At 34.4% G+C, this 24,825-nt stretch overlaps 3 protein-coding genes across 6 annotated transcripts; 1 reads left to right on the top strand and 2 right to left on the bottom strand.

Annotated features, from left to right (window-relative positions):
* Nucleotides 1-2,241: 2,241 nt before the first annotated feature.
* LOC111810896 (protein cornichon homolog 4) lies at nucleotides 2,242-5,357 on the top strand. Of its 3 annotated transcripts, XM_023697730.2 has the most exons (6): nucleotides 2,242-2,402; nucleotides 2,536-2,616; nucleotides 3,450-3,631; nucleotides 4,721-4,843; nucleotides 4,927-4,996; nucleotides 5,060-5,357. In XM_023697730.2, the coding sequence occupies exons 2-5, from the start codon at nucleotides 2,545-2,547 to the stop codon at nucleotides 4,958-4,960; spliced, it is 411 nt and encodes a 136-aa protein (XP_023553498.1). In that variant the 5' UTR covers nucleotides 2,242-2,402; nucleotides 2,536-2,544; the 3' UTR covers nucleotides 4,961-4,996; nucleotides 5,060-5,357. The 3 variants fall into 3 exon arrangements, with proteins under 3 accessions (XP_023553498.1, XP_023553496.1, XP_023553497.1); XM_023697728.2 differs by having other exon boundaries at nucleotides 4,927-5,357; XM_023697729.2 differs by having other exon boundaries at nucleotides 2,246-2,402; nucleotides 2,521-2,616; nucleotides 4,927-5,357.
* Nucleotides 5,358-8,756: 3,399 nt separating this feature from the next.
* On the bottom strand, nucleotides 8,757-11,297 carry LOC111810709 (AT-hook motif nuclear-localized protein 1). The gene is made up of 6 exons (XM_023697465.2): nucleotides 11,200-11,297; nucleotides 10,765-11,104; nucleotides 9,896-9,963; nucleotides 9,671-9,802; nucleotides 9,381-9,542; nucleotides 8,757-9,228 (listed from the first exon to the last, which is right to left on the bottom strand). The coding sequence occupies exons 2-6, from the start codon at nucleotides 11,084-11,086 to the stop codon at nucleotides 8,989-8,991; spliced, it is 924 nt and encodes a 307-aa protein (XP_023553233.2). The 5' UTR covers nucleotides 11,087-11,104; nucleotides 11,200-11,297; the 3' UTR covers nucleotides 8,757-8,988.
* Nucleotides 11,298-13,965: 2,668 nt separating this feature from the next.
* On the bottom strand, nucleotides 13,966-24,467 carry LOC111810576 (serine/threonine-protein kinase rio2). Of its 2 annotated transcripts, none has more exons than XM_023697299.2 (15): nucleotides 24,310-24,467; nucleotides 20,992-21,118; nucleotides 20,835-20,881; nucleotides 20,636-20,706; nucleotides 20,443-20,556; nucleotides 20,156-20,331; nucleotides 19,953-20,041; nucleotides 19,415-19,532; nucleotides 19,132-19,205; nucleotides 18,941-18,988; nucleotides 16,557-16,725; nucleotides 16,103-16,216; nucleotides 15,886-15,975; nucleotides 15,040-15,093; nucleotides 13,966-14,373 (listed from the first exon to the last, which is right to left on the bottom strand). In XM_023697299.2, the coding sequence occupies exons 2-15, from the start codon at nucleotides 21,073-21,075 to the stop codon at nucleotides 14,179-14,181; spliced, it is 1,443 nt and encodes a 480-aa protein (XP_023553067.1). In that variant the 5' UTR covers nucleotides 21,076-21,118; nucleotides 24,310-24,467; the 3' UTR covers nucleotides 13,966-14,178. The 2 variants fall into 2 exon arrangements, with proteins under 2 accessions (XP_023553067.1, XP_023553068.1); XM_023697300.2 differs by having other exon boundaries at nucleotides 15,040-15,090.
* Nucleotides 24,468-24,825: the final 358 nt, after the last annotated feature.

Below are 24,825 nucleotides of genomic sequence, written 5' to 3'. Positions count from 1 at the left end.
AGGCATGCAACCATGGACAACGTGTCCTGGACAGGCAAGACTAGGATATCTATCATGCTGCCATTGACAACACGCCTTGGACATGCATGACTGAGATATCCTCCCCCACTCAATTAGTTGACGTCCCTGTCAACTGACTCGGACAGATAAGACTGAAACATCTGTCATGCTTTAGGCAAGCATGATCGTGGCATCCCTGTCAACTGACTCGGACAAGCAAGACTGGGACATGTCATACTTTAGGCAAACATGACCGTGACATCAATTCAAATTTATTGTTAATTTTAAAATATACTCAAATTAAGTTGCAAATTTAATTAAATGTCAGAAAAATGAATAAATAACCGGAACCAACTAAACACGAAAAATTTAAGGATTGTTTGGGTTAAGAAATGTTACGACACGACCCAACCCAACCCAACCCACGAATACTCCTGGCTTGAAGTATATACTATTAATTAAAAGGTTAGAGGTTTAAGTCTCTCGTCACACTCAATACCTTTACCATTAGCTTTAAGTGAAAACGGTCTGTTTACGTACCAATTAGGATCGTTGCTTTTAAAAGCAAGTATAATGTTTCCAAATTAAATAATTCAAACATGTTTGAGGTACCCCGAACCTTGGAAGACAAACATTTAAACAAAACAATCCAACACTACGAAACTTTATTAGAAAAACACAATCATTCACAATGTTTGTAATGCCCATAGACAAGGAGCTTCATAACACAAAACATGTTAAAAGGAGAGGCCGGGTTGTCTTAACCCTACGTGTCATTTTCGCGTCACACCCTTATTTAAATCTTGGTGATTATTAAAAATATTCAATAAGATACTCCCTTTTGTCACTTGCTCATGACTTGTTTACTCTGCTGACAGTTGATGATTAGTTCCCACCGGCATCAGTCGTTGCCATTAATAAAAACTAGGCAATAAAATAGTGGTTGATCGTGACATTTGATTACTATTTTTGGTGTAACGGACCAAGGCCACCGCTAGCAGATAATTTTTTATTTAGGCTTTTCCATTCGGGCGTTCTTGCAAGGTTTTTAAGACGCGTCGCTGGAGAGAGGGGAGAGGTTTCCACACCCTTATAAAAAATGTTTCGTCCTCTTCCCCAACCGATGTGGGATCTCACAACCCACCCCTCTTTGGAGTCCAGCGTCTTCACTAGCACTCATTTCCTTCTCCAATCGATGTGGGCCCCCCACAAGCCACCTCCTTTCGGAGCCAGCGTCTTTGCTGACACACCGCCTTGTGTTCACCCCTTTGGAGTTCAGCCTTCTTACTGACACATTACCCAGTGTCTAGCTCCGATACTATTTGTAACGGTCTAAACCATAATTTTAAAACGGGTCTTAATAAAATTGTTCATATAACAAAGATCCAACGGTTACACCATACCAGAGCTCCTTAATTGAATCGAAAAGGTGGGATAGAATATTATCCATACATTCTTATATCCAAAACTTAAATTCAATTCATTACTAGACAGCACACTAACCAATCGAATGTGATGCTATTCACAAACCCATTGTAGTCGTCTCGCATGTTCGATTGCTAGTCGTATTGCTTGTTGCTCATGATCTTACTACCATTGAAGCTGGTTGTGTGGCGGCGTTGGAACCGCATGCATGCCTGTTAGACAATGCACGTGTAATGATCCAGGCCCACCGCTAGCAGATATTGTCCTCTTTGGGTTTTCCCTTTCGGGCTCCCCTCAAGACTTTAAAACGCGTCTGCTAAGGGAAGATTTTCACACCTTTATAAACGGTGATTTGTTCTCCTCCCCAACCAATGTGGGACATTACAGCACGCCTTAAGAGTTGGTTTGGTTTTCAAACAACACCCACAGTCGCTCGCTGAAGAAGGGTTGTCCCTGACTCACCATGGTGTACGGTTAGTATTTTATTTCAAAAATATTTTTTAATATTTTAATATTTTAAAAATATCTTTAAATGTTAATTTTTTTTTATTAATATCCTTAATTTTTTTAAAACGTACAAAAATTTAATATTGAAGATAATTTATGAGTTATCGATATACATTTTTCGTCAACAGTAAAAAATATTAATGTTTTTTTTTTAATTTATGAGTATTTTTTTAACATAGTACTAACAGTAAAAATATTTTTGAATTTTTAAAAAATATTTATGAGTATTTTTAAAAAATATTTTGAAACAAATATAAAAAGAGATTTTAGCTTTTTTTTTTTTTTTTTTTTTTTTTTTTTAATTAATAAAAAGAAAACCCTTTAAAATTTGATTTCCAATAGTGTCCCTGGAAATTTGACTCCCTAGACATACGGCGGCGTTCGTCAACGACGAGATCTTCCGGTCATCCAAATCCACTTTCGAGTTCATCTTTCACGGGAATCCTGCGTGAACCTCCGAGGACTGTAGCGTGAGTTTCCTGCCCTAATCTCTTTCTACTGCATCTTCACTTAGCCGCCATCTTTCTCGGCAATGGTGGTGCTTCAATCTCTCTGTTCGCCTTTAACCAAAAATCACTGATAATATAGCTTGATTGACCGCAGAAGAGGAGCATGGGGGATCTATTTGTGTGGCTTATATCATTTTTCTCCCTCGTTGCTCTTCTGATAGTCCTTGTTTATCAGGTAAATTCGAAACCCTGTCTCGTCTGTTTGTCTCGCATTGATTTCTGTTCGAGTTCGTTAAGTAGAATCAATTTGAATCGAAGACAGTTTATATCAAAATTTCGATGGCGGATACATTTCATACAATTTCTGAACATTAATTTGAACTAGATTAGGATTTCGATGCGCGTTTTGTTCAGCTCGGAGATATTAGGGTTTAGCACAACTATAATTCACATATTCTTCTTCGCTTGTCAATTTGGAAACACTTTTAAAGAAAGTGTAGATTCGTTGTGCAACTTGGATTGGATTTATATTGATTGGATGTCATGCTTTGTAGTTTTCTTGCTTTTCCCCAATTTCTTGAAAAGATTCTGAGGTCAGGATTTTCCTGGTGGTCAATTGTTGTGAGATTATTTGTCAATACCTATTCTTTTGATCCCATTTCTTCTTATTGATGTATAATTAAAGCTAAAATTTAAGAATATATGGTAAGCGCCCTTTGAGCTGCTTTTATTTCATGGCATATATACTTGAAAGATTATGGATGCAATGAGTCATTATATCATGTTGACTGCTGATTCTTAGTTTGAATGTTTATTACGCCCAGAATTTGTGATATTGATCTTCAGAATATCTGTTGGTAGAAGCTTAATTTCACAAGAGGCTGGCAATGTTAAAAACATTTAAATAACGTTTTAGCATTTGTTCGATCAAGTCTTCCTTTTTGTATTTAAACATATCAATTTCCTATCTTTGAGCTTTTTATGTATGCAGGATCAAATATGAAGTTCTTGTTTTGAATCTATTGTTGTTTTCGTTGTCGTTTCATCGTCATTATTTTGTGTGTGTAGCTCATGTGCTTGGCGGATCTCGAGTTTGATTATATCAACCCCTATGACTCTGCTTCTAGAATAAATAAAGTGGTTATGCCGGAGTTCATTGCTATGGGAGTTTTGTGCCTCTTCTATCTTTTAACAGGGCATTGGGGTATGTCAATGTTATGTGGACCGTACATATATTATAATGTGAGACTGTAAGTGTTTTCATCCATCACCTTTGATTGAACTTATGATCTAAATCAAGAACAATTTGTATGATTTGTATTGTATAATTCTTTCAACCAAAGAAACACATGATTTTGAACAGTTTTTACTGCATAGGATATTTACTTCTGATTTTGACCGTTTAATAGACATCCCATTGATTTGACATAGCTTAAGAAATACCAGATGTTAGAGTTGAGGATTATCCTTGAAGCTATAAGATCTACCTTGTTGGGCTGGGATTATTGTCAGAGCAGCATAGACCATGTTGGTATCTGGTTGTAAGCTGTGGCTGCTTACTATTGTAGTTGGGATGTGATAGGGAACACTAGTTAGAGAATATGTATCAGATCTAGTTACGCCTCTAATCCATTTTGTCGGACTACTGAGTAACGACTGCCTTTGATGTATTGCGTAAGGTATATGGTTGGAGCTTGCTTTATTTCCATCTCAGAAAATTCATGTGGTAGTGTAGAGTAGTAGCAGAACTTCCTTGGTTGAAAAACTAATTTCTATGCATTGGAGTCATCACATTCTGAATCTAATGGTATTCTTGATTCTCAAGGAGAATTAGAATTAAGAATGCCAACTTTTAAGTTGGTTTTTAATCGAGTGGTGAAGGCACCGTTCAAAATATTTGAGGCAGAATCCTTCTTTGGCTCTATGATCGGGCATATCGTATACTAGGGAAAGTAAGCATTCGGAATATTATGATATTTTGGTGATATAACTCTTAGCTGTCTCTATGTATTTGAGGTACTTAGAACATCCCTCTTGAGTATTCTCAAGCCTAACCAACTAAAGTATTTTCTACCTTCATTCATCCTTGGATATTGGTATCAACTCCTTTGTTAAATACTAATTTTCCATTACCATTCTGAATCTAATAATATTACTAACAATTACCTCATATGGCCTTTCTATCAACCTTTACCAAGTCCGAACGATTGTCGACCACCAGATCCGCTGGTCTGCTACATTCACCCTAGCCCACAAGCACAAATCCTCGGCTCACTTCTGAAACACACCTTCATATGATCTGCATATCACTATACTCATTAGTCTGTTCTTGTGATCAGGTACCTACGAAGACAGTACCTGGTAGATGTTACAGAGATATTCAATATGCTAAACTGGGAAAAGAAGCGCCGGCTTTTCAAACTAGCCTATCTAGTTTTCCTCCTCTTCCTCTCTATATTTTGGTACTTCAATGTACTTTGTTGTTTTTTTCGAATCTTAAATAGTTAAATGCCTCCGACCGAATTCGCCTGCTTTGTCATTGCAGGATGATATACTCTGCTTTGGAAGATGATGAATAAATAGAAACAACTGCTTGCATGCTGATGCCATCAGTTGTGAGTTGAATCCTATCCTTAAAGTACCTTCTTTTTTTTCCCTGAAGCTGCTGCACTTTGCAGATATCAATGGCATTCTTGTTGAGCTGGGAACTTCGTTAAGTGTCAATACTGTTCTGTTAGGTACTTTTCATGGTTGAAATATGAATGATGTCTCTCTCACACACACACCACCAGCACTCACAATTTAGGAATGGCGATTACATTGAAATCAAATTATAATGTTGCTCTATGGTGGAAGTCTCACATTCTTTAGTTATTGTTTCTTGTAATTTTTCTTCTTGTAGCAAGTAGAAATTCATGTTTGAGAACATTATTTATATATGTTTAGACAGGATAAAGAGATTGTTTGTTGATGAAAGTATTTGTTTTCAAGTGGAACGATGCTACATTAACTTTAGGAAAGAACAGTCTAGTATGATGTCCAGTTTCCTTCAAGAACAACACACAAAAATGCATAAGAGCATTGTACTCAACTGTGTAATGTCTGCAAAATATGTATTCTTGGATCGAAACAAAAGAATTTTTAACATGGATGTGTAGGAGAGCATGACATTGGATGAATTGCTTAGGGTTTTGTGTTGCTTAGTTGATCATAGCTCATAGCTCAACTTATTAAGTTTATTCTGCGATGCTAGCATCGTATGAAATGTTTTATAACGTAAGTAGCATGTCATCTTTATCGAGTGGATTATCGATTCAATTTCTAAGTGAATAGTCTTTCATAAACGTTTCTAAATTGTTCTTAAAATAGAAATTCATTAGAATATTATACAAAAGATGAGATTTGAAATCATAGGATCGTGGCCTATTTTGACATCGTGCAATTATGAATGGAAAAGGGGTTTTGGAAGAACATAATTTTAGTTTAATAGTAACAAATTTGAAAAAATAAATTCTCTCAACTTCTCTTCTCTCCATCTCTTGTTTTCCTTAGCTATGAATTCTTCTATCCTCCTCACCAATTCCTCCTCTTCTTCTCCCTCCTCTTCGTCATCCCACCGCTCGGCTTCATCTTCATCAACACCGTCATTATCCTCATCTTCCTCGTTCAATTGTTCAATTTCATCTCTGTCTCTATCTATTTTTTCATTTTCACTACTATCTGCATTTTCGTCTTCATCATCTTCTCTTTTATCTTCTTCTTCCTCACTAGCACTAAATTCAGCGTCTTGACAAAGCTTATGAGAGGAAGGTTGAAGAAGAGGTCGTGGCTCATAATTTCGAACCGTTACGAGAAGAATTATAAAGTTGAAGATTGAAAAAATGATATAAGGACTACCAAAAAGGTAAGATGGGTTTGATGATACCCACAAAAGCACCATCACCACCAAAATAGGTACCAATCCCACCATAACTCTCATCCCCATTTTTCCATTCACTCCCTCTTCAATAACTCCTCCTTTCATTGCTATTTATACTTCCCTCATTATATATAATCTAATCTTTTAAATATTTAAATTTCATTTTTTTAGAAAATAGACTTTCGAGGACGGGTTCAAATTCAATGATAATCGTTTGCAATATAAACAAATTTTACGAGATTCACGAAGTTAGGTAGACTGTCTTCTAAGATTCCTCGAGGTTTGCATCCGATTGACGTATAAAAAATAAAGTCGTTACTCTTAAAAGGTCGTAAGCAAGATCGAGAATGACATAACACGAGAGACAAATTATAAAATTTCTCTATTCAACAAACAGTGAAGAAAATTAAACCCGTCAATATTGAAAAAGGTAAAAGAGCGTATAGAATATTAATTTGGGTATGTTGTTGTGAAGCAATGAAAGCTTGCAAGCATAATATGGGATTATTTGTTGTTCAAGTAAAATGGAGGAAAATCAATTCCATTGTTCTTGCATTAATATAAGGTAGCAAATTTTTATAATCTTGGCCTTAAAAGACTTTTCCTAAAGAAACAAAAATTTGCCCATTTGAGGAATGTATTTATTTAAACCTATATCGCTTGGATCGTAAGAAACCGTTCTTAAAACAAGGCCGTTTTTTGTGAATTGAACATCGTTATCCTGTTTCGTTATGCAATCCAACTGTGGTTTTGTGTCGGTTGTAAATTAAGGTCTTACGAATGCTTAAGATATGTTAGGTTTAAGCACTTTAAAAGTCGTTCTAAATAAATTCGTAATCTAATGGTAAATAGAATTTCTCGATTGATATAGAATCGGTTTTTAGTAGAATGAAAAAGTAAGAACATGTTGATTTTGATCTAAAGCTGATTAGATGCTCGAAAAGTTTAACCTCAATGCATGTTTACTTTTAGTTTTGATGGGCGTAGAGCCAATGAGTTCTATTGAACATTGTGACAAAACATTCGTTCAGTGATTTTGGCACGGGATGTTTTAGAAATGGGGTACTGTAGGATCGAGTCAATTCAATGATGACATCTATTGGCATTCCAATTTTCGGTTCCTTCTCTTTTCATGGTCGTGATTGTATGAATAAGACAATTTTTCTTATGGTTTGCTTCCGAATAAAACAATTAGAATTGGGTTTGTTGAATTAAAATGTGTTATCCATATAGGCTTTCAGTGGAGAAGATCCATCAACTCAAGATAAAGAGGAATATATATATATATTTTAGTTATTCAGCTCTGGTAATAGATAGTAACTATGACAGTGTGAGATCCCACATTAGTTGGAGTGGGGAATGAAACATTTCCTATAAGGATGTGAAAATCTCTCACTACCAGACCTGTTTTAATCTTGAGGAGAAACCCATTAGGGAAAACCCAGATATAACACCATCTGCTAGCGGTGGGCTTAAGCTGTTATAGTCGGATAAATGAATTTAAGACGACTTTTAAAGTCTTGAGGATAAGTACATAATGGAATGGCCAAATGGACAATATCTGCTAGCCCAAATAGGACTGTTACAGACCCAAATAGGACCGTTACAGAGTCGGACAAATGAATTTAAAACGCATTTTAAAACCTTTGAGGGGAAGCCTAGAAGCCCAAATAAGACTATTGGACAAATGAATTTAAGACGTGTTTTAAAACCTTGAGGGGAAGCCCAGAAGTTGAAACAGGACTGTTACAGAGTCGAACAAATAAATTTAAGTAGCGTTTTAAAACCTTGAGGGGAAGCCCAGACGACTATTACAGAGTCGGACAAATGAATTTAAGACGCATTTTCAAACCTTGAGGGGAAACCCAGAAGCCCAAATAGGACCATTACAGAGTCAGACAAATGAATTTAAGACGCGTTTTAAAACCTTGAGGGGAAGGCCAGACCAGAAAGCCCTTAAAACCTTGAGGGGAAATCCAGACGAGAAAGCCCAAATAGGACAATATATGAACTTAAGACTGTGTTTTAAAACCTTGGAAGGAAGTCCAAGGAAAAGCTCAAATAAGACAATACCAGTTAGCGGTAAGTTTAAGACACGTTTTCAAACGAATTTAAGACGCGTTTTAAAACTTTGAAGGGAAAGCCCAAGACAATATCTACTAGCGGTGGGTTTAAGACACATTTTAAAACTTTAAAGAGAAGCCCGAAGAAAAAACTCAAATAAAACAATATCGGTTAGCGGTGGGTTTAAGACGTGTTTTAAAACCTTGAAAGGAAGCCCGAAGAAAAAGTCCAAGACAATATTTACTATTGGTGGGTTTGGGCGGTTACAATTGGACAAGGTTGTTACACTCGAACAAATGAATTTAAGACGTGTAGAAGCCTAAAATATCTCGAGAAAAGATGAACAAATATCTTAATCAATCAGATTCAAAAGATTGGATTTAGAACTTTGATTATGTATTAAACTATATTCTACGTTACATAACATAGCTGCAATCTAAACGATTATGACCTAAAACTAAACGAACGTATGAAAACAAGAACAAAAATTAAAAATTGATACTAATGGTAACAAAGAGTAGTCAGTTGTTAATCAACATAAAACGAAGAACAACACCTACCCAAATCGAAGTTCGACGACGATGTGGTTGATGCGATCGAACAATAATACGATACTGGTATTTCTTAACCACTAGTTAACGATACATTGATATCAGTTGGTTGACTTTTCAAATCTGGAACTAAAGGTGACCACGTTTCAGCACGAAGGGAAGATGTTGTCGTCGTTGTCGTCGTTGTTGTCATGTATGATTTCGGTTCAACACTCGAAATTGGAAAAACAGAAACCGGTAATATAACATCTTGTTTCGGCTTCTTCGACTTTTGCTCGTGTTGGTTCCCAAATATAAAGCTTCCTACTACCACCTGAATTTGTCAAAGTTGTCCGGGAGAAGAAATAGTTAAGAATTAGGTGGTGGGTTGATTTCGACTAAGTTATGTGCTCGGTGATAAATTAGAAGTTCGAGTTCTAAGACTAAATGGACTAATGAACCACAAATAAGAGAAAAAAGACATACTTGAACTGGACTTGCAGCTACTAACAAACCAACAACTCCGCCACCAACAATGCGTCCGTCTGGACTCGCTAACGAGACACTCATTCCACCAGTTCTACTCTTTGTTCCCGCATTGTCGCTCGGCATGAACGATCCCGACAACGACAATATCTCAAAACGACCCTGTAAAAAAAAAAGAAAGAGAGTTCCGTCTTATGATCTGCAACAACAATCACCATATTCATACTTCATAAAACAATTGCAAACTAGAATGTTCGTTAAACAAACAGATCTCTGTTTAAAGATACAACCTCATATGTTAATGTTCCTCCAGAAGAATTGGGTTGACGAAGAGTGACGCTCGAAATCACACCGTTAGCAGAGAGAATACAAATGGCTCGAGGTCCTTGTTGAGAAAAGGAGAGAACCTTCATCGTAACGTCCTGAAAATAACACATCGAACATCGTTATTACATCGAAATATAGAAACGTCGACTACGAACACCGAGTTTGAAGTAAATTGATAACAAAATTACCTCACCAGTGTTGACAGTGATGATATGGGGTGTGAAATTAGCTCCAACTGAACAAGGTACCCATTCACCTTCATAACAACCAAAATTAACCCCTTATTTTATTTAATTTTAATAATAATAATAATAATAAATAAATAAAAGAGACTTAAAAAAAACATTTTTAACATTTTTAATTGCTTAAAATAAAACAAAATATTTTTAAATATTTACAAAATCAACGGTATAGATTGAGTTGGATTGAATTCGAGAAATTTTTTTGAACCCTTTGGGCTGATTGACTCAATCAACCAAGTTCACAACCTAACCGTTGTGTGTCTGGTTTTTTTTTTTTTAATTATTGAAAAATATTTATTTTAATACCTAAAATCTCATAAAATTTAAATATCAAATATTTAGTCGTAGCAGATCATTAATATTAGTTACAAACGTTAAATATTCTTAATATTCATAATAATCTTGAGTTGGGTTCTAACCCTATTTTTAGGTTGGTGGGTTGGTCCAGTTGATCGAACAAAAAAAGAGGAACTGACCCAAATTTTTAATTATATCAGAATTCAACCCGACCCAAACCGAACAAAAATCGAGTTAAATAATCTTCAGTTGGGTTCTAACCCTATTTTTGGGTTGGTGGGTTGGTTCGGTTGATCCCACCAAAAAAATGTACTTAGGGGCTGACCCAAAATTTTCAATTTTACTGAAATTAGAGCCAACCCAAACCGAACAATAATCGAGTTAAATAGTTTGAATGGATCCAATTCTCGAATCTTATGAATAGCTCTGTGCATAAATTATTTAGGAACTAAAAATATGTTTTGAAATTACGTTTCCTATGATTCGAACTAACGCAGTTGAAGTCGAATTTTGGTTACCTAAATTCTCCGTTTCATGTTTGGTTTTGCTCAACGAACTCGCCGGCCGCACTTTCCCACGTTTCTCCGCCGAGAAATCAATCACCGCCGACCGTGCAGGTGCCGACGCCGATATCGGCTTCGGCGACAGCGCCGCCACATTCAACTTCCCGTCCGGCCCATACTTCCTCGGTCTTCCCCTCTTCTTCTTCCCCGCCACCGCCGCGGCAGAACTCACCGGACCGCCACCTTCCGGTGCCGGAGCTGCCATCTCAGGTCTCGGAGGACTTGATCCTGCAGCTGCAGTAGCCCCATTTCCGGCATCCCCTTCTCCTCCCTCCATGAATCTGTGTGGATTTTTCTGCAATTAAAACAAAACCCATTAATTTTTCAATCGAAAAATAAAATAAAATAAGCAAAATAAAAGGTTCCATTAATGGAGGATTTTGATTTGACCTGCAAACAGAAAATACAAACACTGAGAGTGTTCCACTCAGCTCTGTTTTGTTGTTTGATAACAGAGATCAGAATTTAACACCAAAAACAGAGATCTTATTTTTTATTTTATTTTTTTTTTAATTTTTTTAATTTTTTTTTTACATGAGAAATCTTTTTTGCTAAGCTCGATAGAAATGAAATTAAATTATCGATTTTCAACAGTAATTTTTGTGTTATATGTCGAGTGTCACAACTATATGAAGGAAAGAGAAGATTATAACATCAAACGTACAGAAGGCGCACACGATTGGTGCATATCGAGCTATGTGAGAGTCGAGAAAGCACGAACGTCACACCGAGCTAAACTATTTACACTAATTATTTAATATTTTATTTATGTATATGGGTTATTGCATAAAAATGTTATTTGATTATTTGTAAATAAAATTTTATTTTTTTAAAAATTGTTGGAATATTTATAGTGTAGGGTGTAAAATAGAATTAAACATTTAATAAGAATAAAATAATAAGAGAGAGGAGAAAATAAATTATTCCAATATTTTAAATAATTTATTTGAATTAATAATATAATAATTTGGGTTTTTGGTTGGAATCCGCTGGAAACGTATAATATTAAATTACCAGCGAAATTTAAAAGTGGGTAGACGGTTCTTTTTTATAAAAAAAAATATATAAAATATATTCTATTTTTTATTTTTTATTTTTTTTTTTAAAAAGTATTATATTTTAAAAGTATATGATGTTAATTATTATGACAAATATTATATAATATATTTTAGGTGCAACAAAATAAAATTATGGGTTTGCTAAGCCTTAAAGGAATTGTCTTTCCTTTAATAAAATTATTATTATTATTATTATTAAAATATTTTTTAATTTTAGCTTTTTTAAAGTAAAAATTTTGGTTAAATTTTTTGGGTTGAATTAATCTCAGTTGTTCGGGTAGTTTATTAAAAAAATTAAATAAAAGTAAAATACATTTATTTTTAAATCTTTAATTAAGATTTACAATTAAATTTAAATATATATTTTTAAAAAATACCTTTGAAATTATTTTTAAAAGTCGAGAATAACTAATAAAAATTAATTAGGAAATTAAATAAATATATATATATATATATAAATAATTGTAGAGTAAACAAAAATATATTTTTTAAAATTAGTAATAAATTCGAGTTAATTATTTATTTATTTGTCAATTTTTTGAGTTATTTATTATAAATATTTTTTTCTTTAAAAAATATATTAAAATTTAAAATTATTTGGAATCGTGCTTGGGAAGAACCCTAAATAAAAAAAAATTATCAAACATATAAAACAATATTGAGAATATTAAGAATATATTTAATATTTTAATTATTTTTTAAGCCACTACCATTTTATTTTATTATATAAATATATATATATATAAGATTTAAATAGAAGCATTGACCAAGTAATTGCATAAAATACTCAGAAAGCATCTTTTTTTTCAAAAATTGAAATTAAATATTTTATAGTCCAAAAAAAGCATTAAATAAAGGAAAGTATAGATAAGAACCAACCAATTGTTTAATTATTTGGTATTTGTTATTTATTTAATTAATTTAATTAATTTATTAAAAACTAATAGCATAAGCATATGGGTGAGAAGTTCGAGGCACATTTGCACCATTTTCTTTGCCCTTTTTATTTGTTTTTTTGCTAATTAATAATGGCCTCCATTATAATATTATTAAACTCTTTTTAATCTAATTTCTTCTAAATAATTATATAAAAATAAAATTATTTCATCTATATAATATTATTCATATTCTCATCATAGTTTTCTTTCTAATATAATAATTTATGAATTCATATGCTCCTCTTGCCTAGCTTTTTGTCATGACCCCTCCTAATTATTAAAAGAAAAAAAAAAGGTATTTTGGTAATTTCACACCATATAAATTATTATTATTATTATTATTAAGATTATATTTTGGGTCATATCTCTTCTAATATGTATTAGGTAATTGACCATGGATTTTTCTTCAACCGAACCATCTTAATTTTTATGCTTCAAAAAGTTGAGACTATAACTTTAAATTTAATTGACCAAAAAATTTCAAACCATCTTAATTTTTATGCTTCAAAAAGTTGAGACTATAACTTTAAATTTAATTGACCAAAATGGATTGTTTTTTTGACCATTTGACTCAGAAATGATCGTTTTCACCTTCAATTTGGATAATAAGAAAGAAGGAGACCAAAAAGAGACGGAGGAGAAGAAAGGAAAAAATTTAATTGAGAGGAGAAGAAAGGAAAAAATTTAATTGACCAAAATGGATTGTTTTTTTTACCATTTGACTCAGAAATGATGTTTTCACCTTCAATTTGGATAATAAGAAAGGAGACCAAAAAGAGACGGAGGAGAAGAAAGGAAAAGAAGATGGAGTTGAGAGAGACCAAGGGAGGAAAAATGTTGTAACGTCGAGAAATTGTTATGTTTCTAGATTCGAGAAATTGTTATGTTTCTAGATTAGAGCTTCGGCTTGCTTCTCCTCCACCTTTTAGCATTAGGTCATCTTTCTCGAAAGAGATTGTCTTCTCTCATGTTAACATTCTCTCATGTTAACAATCTGATACTTATAGTCAACTGCTCTATAACCAAAACTAAAAAAAATTAAAATATTATGGACCCTATGTTAACCAATAGTAGATCCTATTAATCACCTTTCATTTTATAGTGATTCACATTAATTTCTAAAGAAATGCATAGACATATATTAATTTCTAAAAACCAAATGTATCTAACTCATTATATATACGTACCCAATACTATTTTTGTCAATATACTTTAATCATTATGTCAAAATACTACAAATGAGAAGGCTTCTAGCCTCGAGTATAACCAAAACATAGGGATAAAACCGAAACCAAAACCGAAGTTTTATTAAAGCACGAGGACAAAATTGACACAATGTGAGGATGTATGTGAGCATCAAGTATCCCAAAACGTCACCAGAGGCCGATTTGTTTATGAATCTTGGAATTGTTAGAAGACTTCCTACCCTTGTCTTTGTAGGTGTTTCTCGAGGCACGACCCTTTCGTCCTCCGCTGGCTGATGCTATGGCACGTTGTCTCTGCTTGTTCAACCGTTTGTTCAGTTCAGTATCGTCGTTTTCATCTCTAGCCTCACCTTCATCATCTCTCTGCAGATAAATAGAGACATCAAATGTTACCTTCAATATTAGACCACTGACCACCCTAAGACTATGACTAGACAATGAAGGTTCTAAATTATTCAGTTCTAAACTCGAGGGCTTGAACATAAAACATCTTTGAGGCCATCTCCAAACATCGCTAGCATTTACACTATCGAGCACCTCGGCAAGTTTACCGGTCAATTTGTGTCCACATCTCCCTATTACGTTTTCAATTTTAGGTGAAGGACTATCATGGTTCAAAAACATTCCCTCTAAGCTCCTACGCCTTTTCATAAGTCCAGATTTTGAGATCCCACGTCGGTTGGGGATTATAAGGGTGTGGAAACCTCTCTCAAGCAGACGCATTTTAAAAACCTTGAGGGAAGCCCGAAAGGGAAAGCCCAAAAAAGACAATATCTGCCAGTGGTTGGCTTGGGCTGTTAACAATCACTAGAACAACATCGGATGGTTACATGAGAGGACGTGTGCTATCTTCTCCACTATCTATGGACTAACATTCATAAATTCTCAAAATTCTCAAAATGTATTGGCGATATTGCCAAAGCAGCATAACCTATGCAAGAATATAGCCTAAAACCAATTTCATGCAAAACAATAATAATAGTAATAAATAAATAAACAATTGGCTGCGTAAATTCTAAGGATTAATACCGTTTCACTTGAGCCATTCTCCAAGATTCCAGTTTCATTTGCTTCTTGGTTCTGCTAAGAAAAGAGGAGATGAATATCAGTTATGATTTAGCATTATACACATTATCCATGAGCAGACTTAGAACCTAAGCGTTCGCCTTCTAAAACAGTAAAGAAAAGTTTTACTGAAGTAGCGATTAAATGTTATTTCCTTATCTCAAAAGATGTGATCGTTGTGTTCGTGCCATGTTATCCACAAAAAGGCCAGAATGAGATGCATCCAAAGGATTCTTTTCCCATCCATGAATGGATGGCCGTTAAGAAAATAGTAGAGAAAACTGTTGATATCTTTTGGTAAGACAAGAAGCCAACACTGATTGGAACTATAATTTTGTTTAGCCCACCATTGTTGTCTAGTTTTGCTACCTCAAGAAGTCTTTTCGCTTAGATTTATTTTCCAATCATAAGGTTTGTTCATCACTTAGGGATGGATTCTTTGAAGAAATGTCGGTTCAGCCGTGCATGCTGGAGATCCGTGAAGCAATCTACCAGCAATGGTCAAAGGGATCGATAAATGGAGATGAAGATGGTGCGATTCTTGGTGGTTTTTGAGATTTATGTTTTCTCCCCTCTATAACTATGGTCTATTTCTACAGTATACTGTTTACCCTTATCACAGAGTTGTAAGAAGGTTCATCGAGCTGAGGATAAGAGGGTGGACAGAGGTTCGTGATTGACGAACGTCAAGGAGGAAGATGGCGGAGGAGCGGGGGATGAGTCGAGAGAGAGCATAGCAGACATGCCATAAATTAGATCCTCAACCACATAAGCAAGTAAAAGAAGGATAGTATAAGTTAGAAATAATACATTTGAATCTGAGTCATTCTCAGGTACATCATCCAGACATGCTTCATGGTTCCCCTGCAACTCTACATTTTCATCACCACTCAAGGTCTCCTATGAATTACAAATAAAACAGCTACATTTAGACTTTTATGACATCAAGAGAAGATGAAAATTAAATTTGATTGAAAGATACTCCGCAATTTCGAACTTAGTTTAAGCACAGTGATAAAATTAATACCTCAACTGATATGCGTAGATGTTCCACTGCATTGATGTCCATTTCATTTAACTTAGAGCTTTCAGCTTCTTCCTCGCCAGAATCTGCATCTTCCTCGAGTCCGCCTTCAATAAACTACATGTACCAATATCAAATAGACAAACGTTGTAATCGTCAAGCAATTCAGAATGAGCTGGTTAATCACATTTGGTCAAATAATTTTAAATCCCCACGATGAACTTTGACATGGGAGATATAATCATCACATAGTATTGCGAAAAACTCGAGGTCACTTATTGTTACTGGGGAGAAGAATTTACTGTTATATTGGCCATATGTTCAACATTACACATGAGAGATGTGTATCTAACATTGCATACCAGCAAACATCATAAGAAACTTGAGGCCGTACCAAAATTAGACAATATGCTGCAATTCCATCTCTCTGAACTCAGCAATAGATGGTTTTCCATACCTTTTCAATGTCTTCCTGCTCCTTTCGTGTGAACCCACTGGCAGCAAGTTCCTTGTCTAGACTTCCTGCACCTTTAGATATAGAAGAAAAGCAAGGCCTTGCACTTTCATCATTGTCAATCTCTACATCATTTTCATCGTCCACGGTCTCATGGAATGACAAGTTAAACCTGTGAGAGAAAGGAACTTAAGTCTTTAGCATAGCAATAAGAAGAGCCACTAACCCGCTGATATACTGTGAGATGGCTAAACAACATGCAAACCTGCTAGTTGAGTACGAACATCTTATTTACATATACTTCAATTGAACTTGCGAGGGTTTAAACTGAATCACAAATCATGTCTCTAGCTTTCTTTCTTTTTTTTTTTTTTGTTTTTTTTTTTTGGGAAAAGAAATGATATACAAAGACATACAAAAAACCAACAAACCCAAGCCTAATAACACAGGAAAGACTTCGGATGAAGTCCAAGGAGTTCAATCTCAAACACAGAAAACCAGGAGTAAACATTATCTTTGAGACTTGGATATTTCAGAGCGGGGAGAATGGGTTAAGAAAGCAAGAAAATTTACTCATAAAACTCCCTTTCGAACCAGGCTCTTTGAAAGTGGAAATTGAAAAATATAAATAAGCAATGGGAGAATTAATGACAGTAGCGAGAGAGAGATAAGAGAAAAGTGATTAAAAGAACTACAACCAGTCCAGAGATCTTCCCAAAAATGGAATCATTGAACTATTTCCAACTGACAATTTAATACAAGAAATAAAGCAAGGAAATCACTAGTATGACCCATTAGGATAGATGCTAACTATGGGCAGAAAGTAGAAACCATTATGCGACCTTTTATACTACCACCAACCAACAAAGAGGAACAACCAGAAAAAGAAAGAAAGACTCAAGTATGAGTTGAGTAGACATAGAAGACTTGATACACCAACAACTGAACCCACCTCCTAAATACATTGGGATTCAAAACCGACACCAACCAGGGCAAAAATCAACTCAAAGAGACAAAGATATTCAAATTGATAAGAAACCGTATCTACCCAGAAAAAAATGATATCAACAAACAATAAACATTAAGCTAAGCTTATCTCTCCTTATCCCAAAGGCCTCAACAAAATTCCTATCCATACCCCTAGAAACTAAGAAGCACAAACATGGAGATATAGGATCCCCTTGTTTAATGTTTCTAGATGCATAAATTTTACCCTTGGAGCTACTCTTATCAAAATACAAAAGTTCATGAAACGCAAATAATTCCCACCCAAGATCTCCACCTCATACTCAATGTCTTTGCATAGAGACTTTTAACTGAAAAATTTCTTGAGGCACAATTTTTACTTTTCATCTAAACTTTGGTATTTATTCACTAATTTTAACAAAATAAAAAACTTCAAAACTCTTTAAAAAATCTCACTGTTGTCAATTTTGTCTAAATTTGTTAATTGCATACCAATTATGTTTTATTAAGATTAGGTGAAGAGATAAGTCGGTTTCAGATTTTTGGGATGCTTCTCATTGTTCTTGGAATATTATATTTTGACGATTTCTTAAGGAGGGAATTCTCGATTTTCAGAATTTATTGGGATGTCTGTCTTTTCTTGGAGTTTCTTCAGATGATGATTCTCGTTCTTGGTCCTTGAAGTCATTTGGTTCCTTTTCAGTAAAGTCTCTAACTCCGTAGTTGGAATCTTCTTTGCCTATGAAAAGAGATCTTTTTAATGCTTTATGGAAATCTAAGTATCCAAAAAGAATCAACATTCTTTTATGGATCATGCTCAACAAACTCTTAATTTGACAGAAGTTTTACAAAGGAAGCTTGCATCTCATTGTCTTATGCCTTTAGTTTGTGTTTTCTGTTTGTCGGCTGGGCAGATTTAAAACACATCTTTTTTCACTGCCCTTACGCTAGAGCTTGTTGGGTACGTTTGGTTCTCCTATTTCGATCATAATTAGGTATTCTCCAACAATTTTAAAGCCAATGTTCATTCTATACTTCTTGGTTCTCCTTTGTGCTTCAAAGCCAGCAAAGATGAATTTGATTATATCCATTTTGCTAAAAGACCAGCCAATCAAATCTACTATAAGAAATATCAAAATCATAAGGGATAAAAATTTCTAATAAGCAGGCAAAAAGACCGTATCCGCATTATCTCAAAAGGCAGTAAAACATATTAGAATTTTCAATTTTGCATGGAAATTAAACATAAAATTCCGTAAGTGTAAACATAATTCCTACCAAACTCATTCATCATGCAAATTCATAGGCAGTACAGCATAAAATATTCCTTCATACGACTGCATGCAATTATTCAACTTGTAATTTCATAATCCAAACAATAAACATACACATTTCAATATTCTTAACAACTAAGCACCAACCTTTTTCTAAAAAACTTAAAGACGCATTCAACATCACGATCAAAATACCTGAAATTAAAAACAAAAAAAAAAAAAAATCAAAATATTGTCCAATAAAGTGTAAGCTAATAACATAAACTTCAGGATTCATATCATAGGAGAAAATTTATAACCCAGAAAAATTAATTCGAGCCTCATATTGCATTTCTTACATTTGGGCATTGCGATGTGAGACAGAAACCATTTGTGGAAAATCGATCATGGTGACCTTCTCATCATCATTAATCTACAAAGCACAAGAATAGAAAGATTAATTAAACTGTTGAGCTCAAGAGAAAAGTTGAACTGCTTTACAAGTTAAAAAATGAAAGTTCACAACAACAAAGACAACATATAAAGTTGAGGAAAAAGGAAAAAAAAAAATTGGCAAGGAAAAGGGACAGTAATAAAACAATAAATGGTTTTGTTGCTTCCAAAAAATCCTCGAGAATATACCATAATGTTGAATTCGTTGAAGTCACAATGAATAAGTCCATGTTCAGCTAGACGAACGACAAGACCAATGATTGTTTCAAACACCACGTCTGGATTTTGTAACTGTTTTACCTGCACACTGCATTAAACCAAGAAGGATTGGTACTCTGGTTTGGAACAAGTAGGAAAGGATTAGCACAACATAGAATTATAGTTTTCGTCAATGCACATGTGCTCATCAAAAGGTTTCATGACCCTACTCCAGCTAGTTGTTTCCAAAACTAAAATTCCAGGATGGACCACTCAGACCTTTATAAATATTGGTTCTTCTTTATATTAGTTTGTGAGGGACTTAGCTTGTCATCCTCAACCGGTTTTGAAGTTCTCCCTCCTTATCAAAATAAGGATCTTTGGTTAAAATAATAATTTTGGTGCCTAATTAGACTGTATTTCTGTTATAGTTTCTACAACTGAATAATATATCATAAATCTGAAACTTCTGAACATATAGAGGATCGCAGCTTAACAATGAAAATTTGTTTGGCAATGAAACTCTTACAGCGGATAACCTTCAACAAGTGACATAATGACACAATGCCTGTTAGAGTCTACTGCATTTGGAACAGGAAAACCATGTTCTTCCAAAGCCTATTACACAGAGCACAATAATCAAGCCTCCATCAATACCACAATTCATTCAAATAAATAAATAAAATGTAACTAATTAATAAAATTCAAATAGAAAATCGATGAACAGAGCACCTTCATGAATGCAAATTCTTTAACTGCAGCAAGCCGAGACAAGTAAAGCCAATTGTAACTACTGCGATGCCTCAAATAATCACGCTTAGATTTTACCGATCTAAAAGAAATTCTACCAAGTCTATGCAACTTCATGGCAAGCACAGTGCCATCTTCTTTTGCAACCTCAAAAATATCTATAATCAGCCATAACAACCCAGCCAAGAAATAATGAGTCAAATAGTATTCCACTTCATAGATACCAAAAAGAAAACAACTTTTAAAGTTCTAACTAACTAGAAATTTACCAGACTCTTTCCCAACACCAATTTGACGACCAACAGCCACAAACACACCACGATTTACCAAAGTTTTAATTGCAAGAAAATCATATCCCAGGTACGTAAGTCGAAACCCATCATCTAGACAAACACAAGAAAGATAATGAGATAGAGAGTTTAAAATTCAGAATTCCCACACCGTAATTTAACAACTACTCACATTTAGAGGAATCGTGGTGCAATAACTTATATTTGAGTAAATTCTTCAAGACTTTGTAAGTTCCCCCATGCCTACACACACCATAGGAAAAAATTATTATTCACCACCCACCAGTAAAAAAGGGAAAAAGAATTAAAGACATGAGTTACGAGACGCAAAGGAAAGAAACATTTCTTAACAAAAATAATAGCAGTCATACCTTAGAGAAGCTATACGTTCCACAAGTTCTGAAGGAACAATTTCATGCTGAAACAACAAAAACAATTACATTAAATTCAAGTTGAAGGAACAATAAAAAAAACTTAAAAAGATGAATGAAATTTCCTCCCTCTAGAGAAGAGAATAGAAATACATACATTCCGCATCCCCATCTCAACCGCAGTAAGAACCCTAAAATCATCTTTCGAGAGATAACGCAGCACATTAACGTCAAGCTTCATCTTCTAATTTGGACCAAACTCACAACAACGTTAAATACCCAACCTACAATAGGAAGTGAACATCAATAAAGCATAAAGAAATTTATAAAAATAAAAAATAAAAAAAATTGAAACAAAGGAATAAAAATCTACATCTTCAAACTTCACAAAAGAGAAAGAAAAGAATGAACGGTGAGGAAGATTATGAGAGCGTGGGAAGCAGTGAAATTATATATGAGCTAAAGCTTGAATCTGAGAAGGGATTGATTGAAGGTTAAAATACACTATAAGCTAGGACTAAAAGGAGAATGGATAAAGGAGCCGCCACATCTAATAACGACTTGCAAAAAGGGGTATCTCCATTGAGCTGTGGTGAGTTTGTTGCGTCCTGGAAACTTCAGGTTTATAACGCTATTCTGGCTGATTTGATTCTGAAAGGTCAGCAGCTATGGTTTCAAAAATTGAAAATCAAAGGAATGGAGGGCAATATTAACCCTAAATTTTTTTCATAATTGGGTCTGGCACCGGGTAAAGTCAAAACTTCATTGCTACTATTTATTTTATTTTATTTTTTATTACTTTTTTTTTTATAAAAAACAATTTCATTGATGATTGAAATTTACAAAAGGGAGGTAATATCCATGATAATTATAAAAGACATTCCAAGTTTACAATGAGTGAGGTGTAACTATAAGAAGTAAAAATATTAGAGAGCTTACACCGGGATATAGCTTGGTAAACAATATTGTCGAAGAATTTTGTATAATTCTAAGTCTGATTTCTTTCTCTTCACCGATTCCAAAAGAAAGTCATGATGAGGTTTTTCTATAGTAGGACTTTTGCATTCTTGAATGAGTGGTATGTTAAGGTCATGTCCAATAGATCCTCCCTAGGAAATGTGAGATGCCATCCAAATATATTGAGAATCATTGTCTAAAAATTTTGAGCTTATGTGCATTGCAACAATAAGTAGCTCTGTGATTTGTTCTTTCTTGCATAATGGACACCAATTTGGAGAATAAGTAATGTGAGGCATTCTTTTTTGAAGATTTTCGTCTGCGCTAATAGCTTTATGCACTAATTCCCAAAGGAAGAACTTCACCTTTTTAGGGTGATGTCCTTTACATATTATCTGTGCTAGCATGAGATTTATTACTTCTACTTTTTTCTCATGTCCATCATCAAGGATTTTGTAGAGAAAACCTCGTCAACGCTAGGGAGACAAGTCAATGAGTCTACTTCGTTTGACAATACCACTGGGACAAGGTCAAGGCTTAATTCGGCCCATTCCGTTGCTTCGTTATCCATTGAATTCCTACCAAGCTTCAGGTCCTAGACTTTGTTGACAACATTCCACATTTCATTGATCGTGGCTTTTTTATTATGAGAGACTCTATACAAAAGTGGATACCGTAGAGCTAGCGTGGTGTTGTCAATCCATGGGTCGGTCCAAAATGAAGTGCTTCCTCCATCACCCACCCTATGTCAAATTCGGTTGGCAATGAGGTTTTGATGTTTCTTTATGTACTTCCAAGGCCCTTTAGCAAATGATGGGGGGTTGATTTTTGTCTGATGTAGGAGTATATTTAACCTTTATAAGATTTCTCCACAAGGCATTTTCTTCGTGATTATCTTTCTATATCTATTTTGCAAGGAGAGCTTTTTTCTTCTTCTTTATCTAGAAAAGACCGAGGACTCCCTTTTCTGTTGGGAGGTTTATAATATTCAATCAACCAAGGTATGGGTCATCCTTCCACAAATAGTCCTGAATAATCTTCTATATCCAATACCACTTTTTGTAGCATTTCGAATAGACTTGTAGTAAGTGGGGAGGTTGGATAATGTGACTTGTATTAGGTTGAGTTTTCTATCTTTTGAAGTATAACATGATAACCATGTTGACAGACTTCTTTCTATTTTTTCAATAATAGTCTTCCAGAAGAAAAAATATTATGGTTTCCTTTTAAGGGGAATTCTAGGTACATATTCAACCATTCTCCCTTCTTACAACCATATATGCTAGGATGCACATAATCTCTATTTTTTGGAGATTGATATTTTGTCTAGAGAAACCTTCGAAGGTTTTTACTGTCTCGATCATGTTTTTATGGAAGAGACCTCTACCAAGTCATGAAAGGGGATTGTATCATCCACGAACTAAAGGTGGTTCATGCTTAAGCCATCATTATCAATCTGAAAACCTTTTATCTGGCCTTCGTATTCTGCTTTTTTCGTATTTTGATAGTGGATCCCCTTGTCGAAGACCCCTTGTGGCATAAATCTTCCCTCTTGGTCTTCCATTGATGATGGAGAAGTTTGTGGATGAGCTGCATCCTTTTATCCACCTCCGCCATTTTGAGTCAAATCCTTTTGCTACAAGAATGTTTTCAAAGAAAGTCCAATCAACCTTGTCGAAGACCTTTTCCAAGTCAAGTTTGATGACCACACCTTTTTGTTTCTTTCTTTCCCATTCATCTATGAGTTCATTTGTCATGAGGGATGCATCGAGAATTTGTCGCCCCTCTACAAAAGTTGTATGTTGCACGGTAACTGTGAAAGGGAGTACCTTTTTAAGACACTGATAATACCCTTACTATGATTTTATATAGTCCAGTCTAAGACTTATAGGACGAACGAAAGTCTGCAACAGTGCAGGCATACAGTTTCTTTGAGGTCAAATGTTTCTACAGCTATTTTGTGGCTTTTATGAAAGGAAAGAAAAGCTAGAATATTCTTAGATACATATAACTTTCTCTTTAATTATATTGTGATATTGTACGGACTACTGCCTCCCATGGGCGTACATAATACACGTTTTCTGTAATTACTCCACCTACCTCATTAATTTAGATAGATCTACTGGTAATTTTGTTGGGTAACAGACTATTTGCCCCTTTGCCTGCTTCGTGTTTTGTTATGCCTCTAATGAATGAAGATTTTATTGTCTCCTAAAGCCAATTTTCAGCCCAAAACCAACGAGATATACAGACAGATGATCAATGACAAACATATGGCAAGTAATCAAAATGCAGAGGGTAGCACACGACAGTTCGAAAAGTCCAAATTTGCAACAACTGATTTCTTTTTCGTTGCTATTCTGCTATTGTTATTAAAAAAACAGTAACAAAATCAAAACAATTCCTCCATTCTTTCAAGACCATTCTAATTTGAGTTTTTCAAGGGCGAAGAAAGACATAGATGAAGATTGGGAGAATAGCAGTAACAATAAACAAAAGAGTAGAAAATCAGTGTAACCTGGTAGGACGTAGTATGCGGCAACACGACCGGAAGAGAGACGGCGGCGGGGCAACGCTGAACGGGAGAGAGGCAGCGAGAGACACTGGGCTGCTGAAAGGGGAAGCCGGCGTGAAGATGAAGGTGGAAGGGTTTATGCTTCTCTTTCTTTTATTTCTTTTTAGTATATCGATTTTTATTTAATAAAATTTAAATATTTTGTTTTAATCAAATTTGTTTTTTAATAAATTTTAAATAATTTGTTTTCTTTTTAAATTATTTCTCCTTCGCCTTCTTTATTTTTATTCTTCTTTTTCTTTATTTTTTATTTATTGGTTGCTTTTGTTGTTTTTTTTTTAATACGATTTTTTTTTTTTTTTTTTTTTTGTTATTCTTCTATTTTTTATATTTCATATTGTTTCACTTTTTTTAAATATAACATGTATAATTAAATATTTAATTTGATTATAATGTTAATGAGTAAAAATTTATATAATTTTATTAAATTCATTTATTTGACTTTTTGAATCAAAGTAG

Source organism: Cucurbita pepo, chromosome 14 (assembly GCF_057944985.1).
Source record: "Cucurbita pepo subsp. pepo isolate OVF chromosome 14, ASM5794498v1, whole genome shotgun sequence".
Taxonomy (NCBI): domain Eukaryota; kingdom Viridiplantae; phylum Streptophyta; class Magnoliopsida; order Cucurbitales; family Cucurbitaceae; genus Cucurbita; species Cucurbita pepo.
This window is presented reverse-complemented; position numbering and strand designations above follow the sequence as displayed.

Excerpts from the sequence above, each read along its gene's own strand:
- LOC111810896 (XM_023697730.2), top strand. The coding sequence starts at position 2,545 with ATGGGGGATCTATTTGTGTGGCTTATATCATTTTTCTCCCTCGTTGCT. Across the intron at positions 3,632-4,720 it reads ATATATTATAATGTGAGACT|GTACCTACGAAGACAGTACC; the intron begins GTAAGTGTTTTC and ends TCTTGTGATCAG. Across the intron at positions 4,844-4,926 it reads CTCTTCCTCTCTATATTTTG|GATGATATACTCTGCTTTGG; the intron begins GTACTTCAATGT and ends TTGTCATTGCAG.
- LOC111810709 (XM_023697465.2), bottom strand. The coding sequence starts at position 11,086 with ATGGAGGGAGGAGAAGGGGATGCCGGAAATGGGGCTACTGCAGCTGCA. Across the intron at positions 9,803-9,895 it reads TCACTGTCAACACTGGTGAG|GACGTTACGATGAAGGTTCT; the intron begins GTAATTTTGTTA and ends TGTTATTTTCAG. Across the intron at positions 9,543-9,670 it reads GAGGAACATTAACATATGAG|GGTCGTTTTGAGATATTGTC; the intron begins GTTGTATCTTTA and ends TTTTTTTTACAG.
- LOC111810576 (XM_023697299.2), bottom strand. The coding sequence starts at position 21,075 with ATGAAGCTTGACGTTAATGTGCTGCGTTATCTCTCGAAAGATGATTTT. Across the intron at positions 20,707-20,834 it reads GAACGTATAGCTTCTCTAAG|GCATGGGGGAACTTACAAAG; the intron begins GTATGACTGCTA and ends TGGTGTGTGTAG. Across the intron at positions 15,094-15,885 it reads AGAATGACTCAGATTCAAAT|CAGAACCAAGAAGCAAATGA; the intron begins GTATTATTTCTA and ends CTCTTTTCTTAG.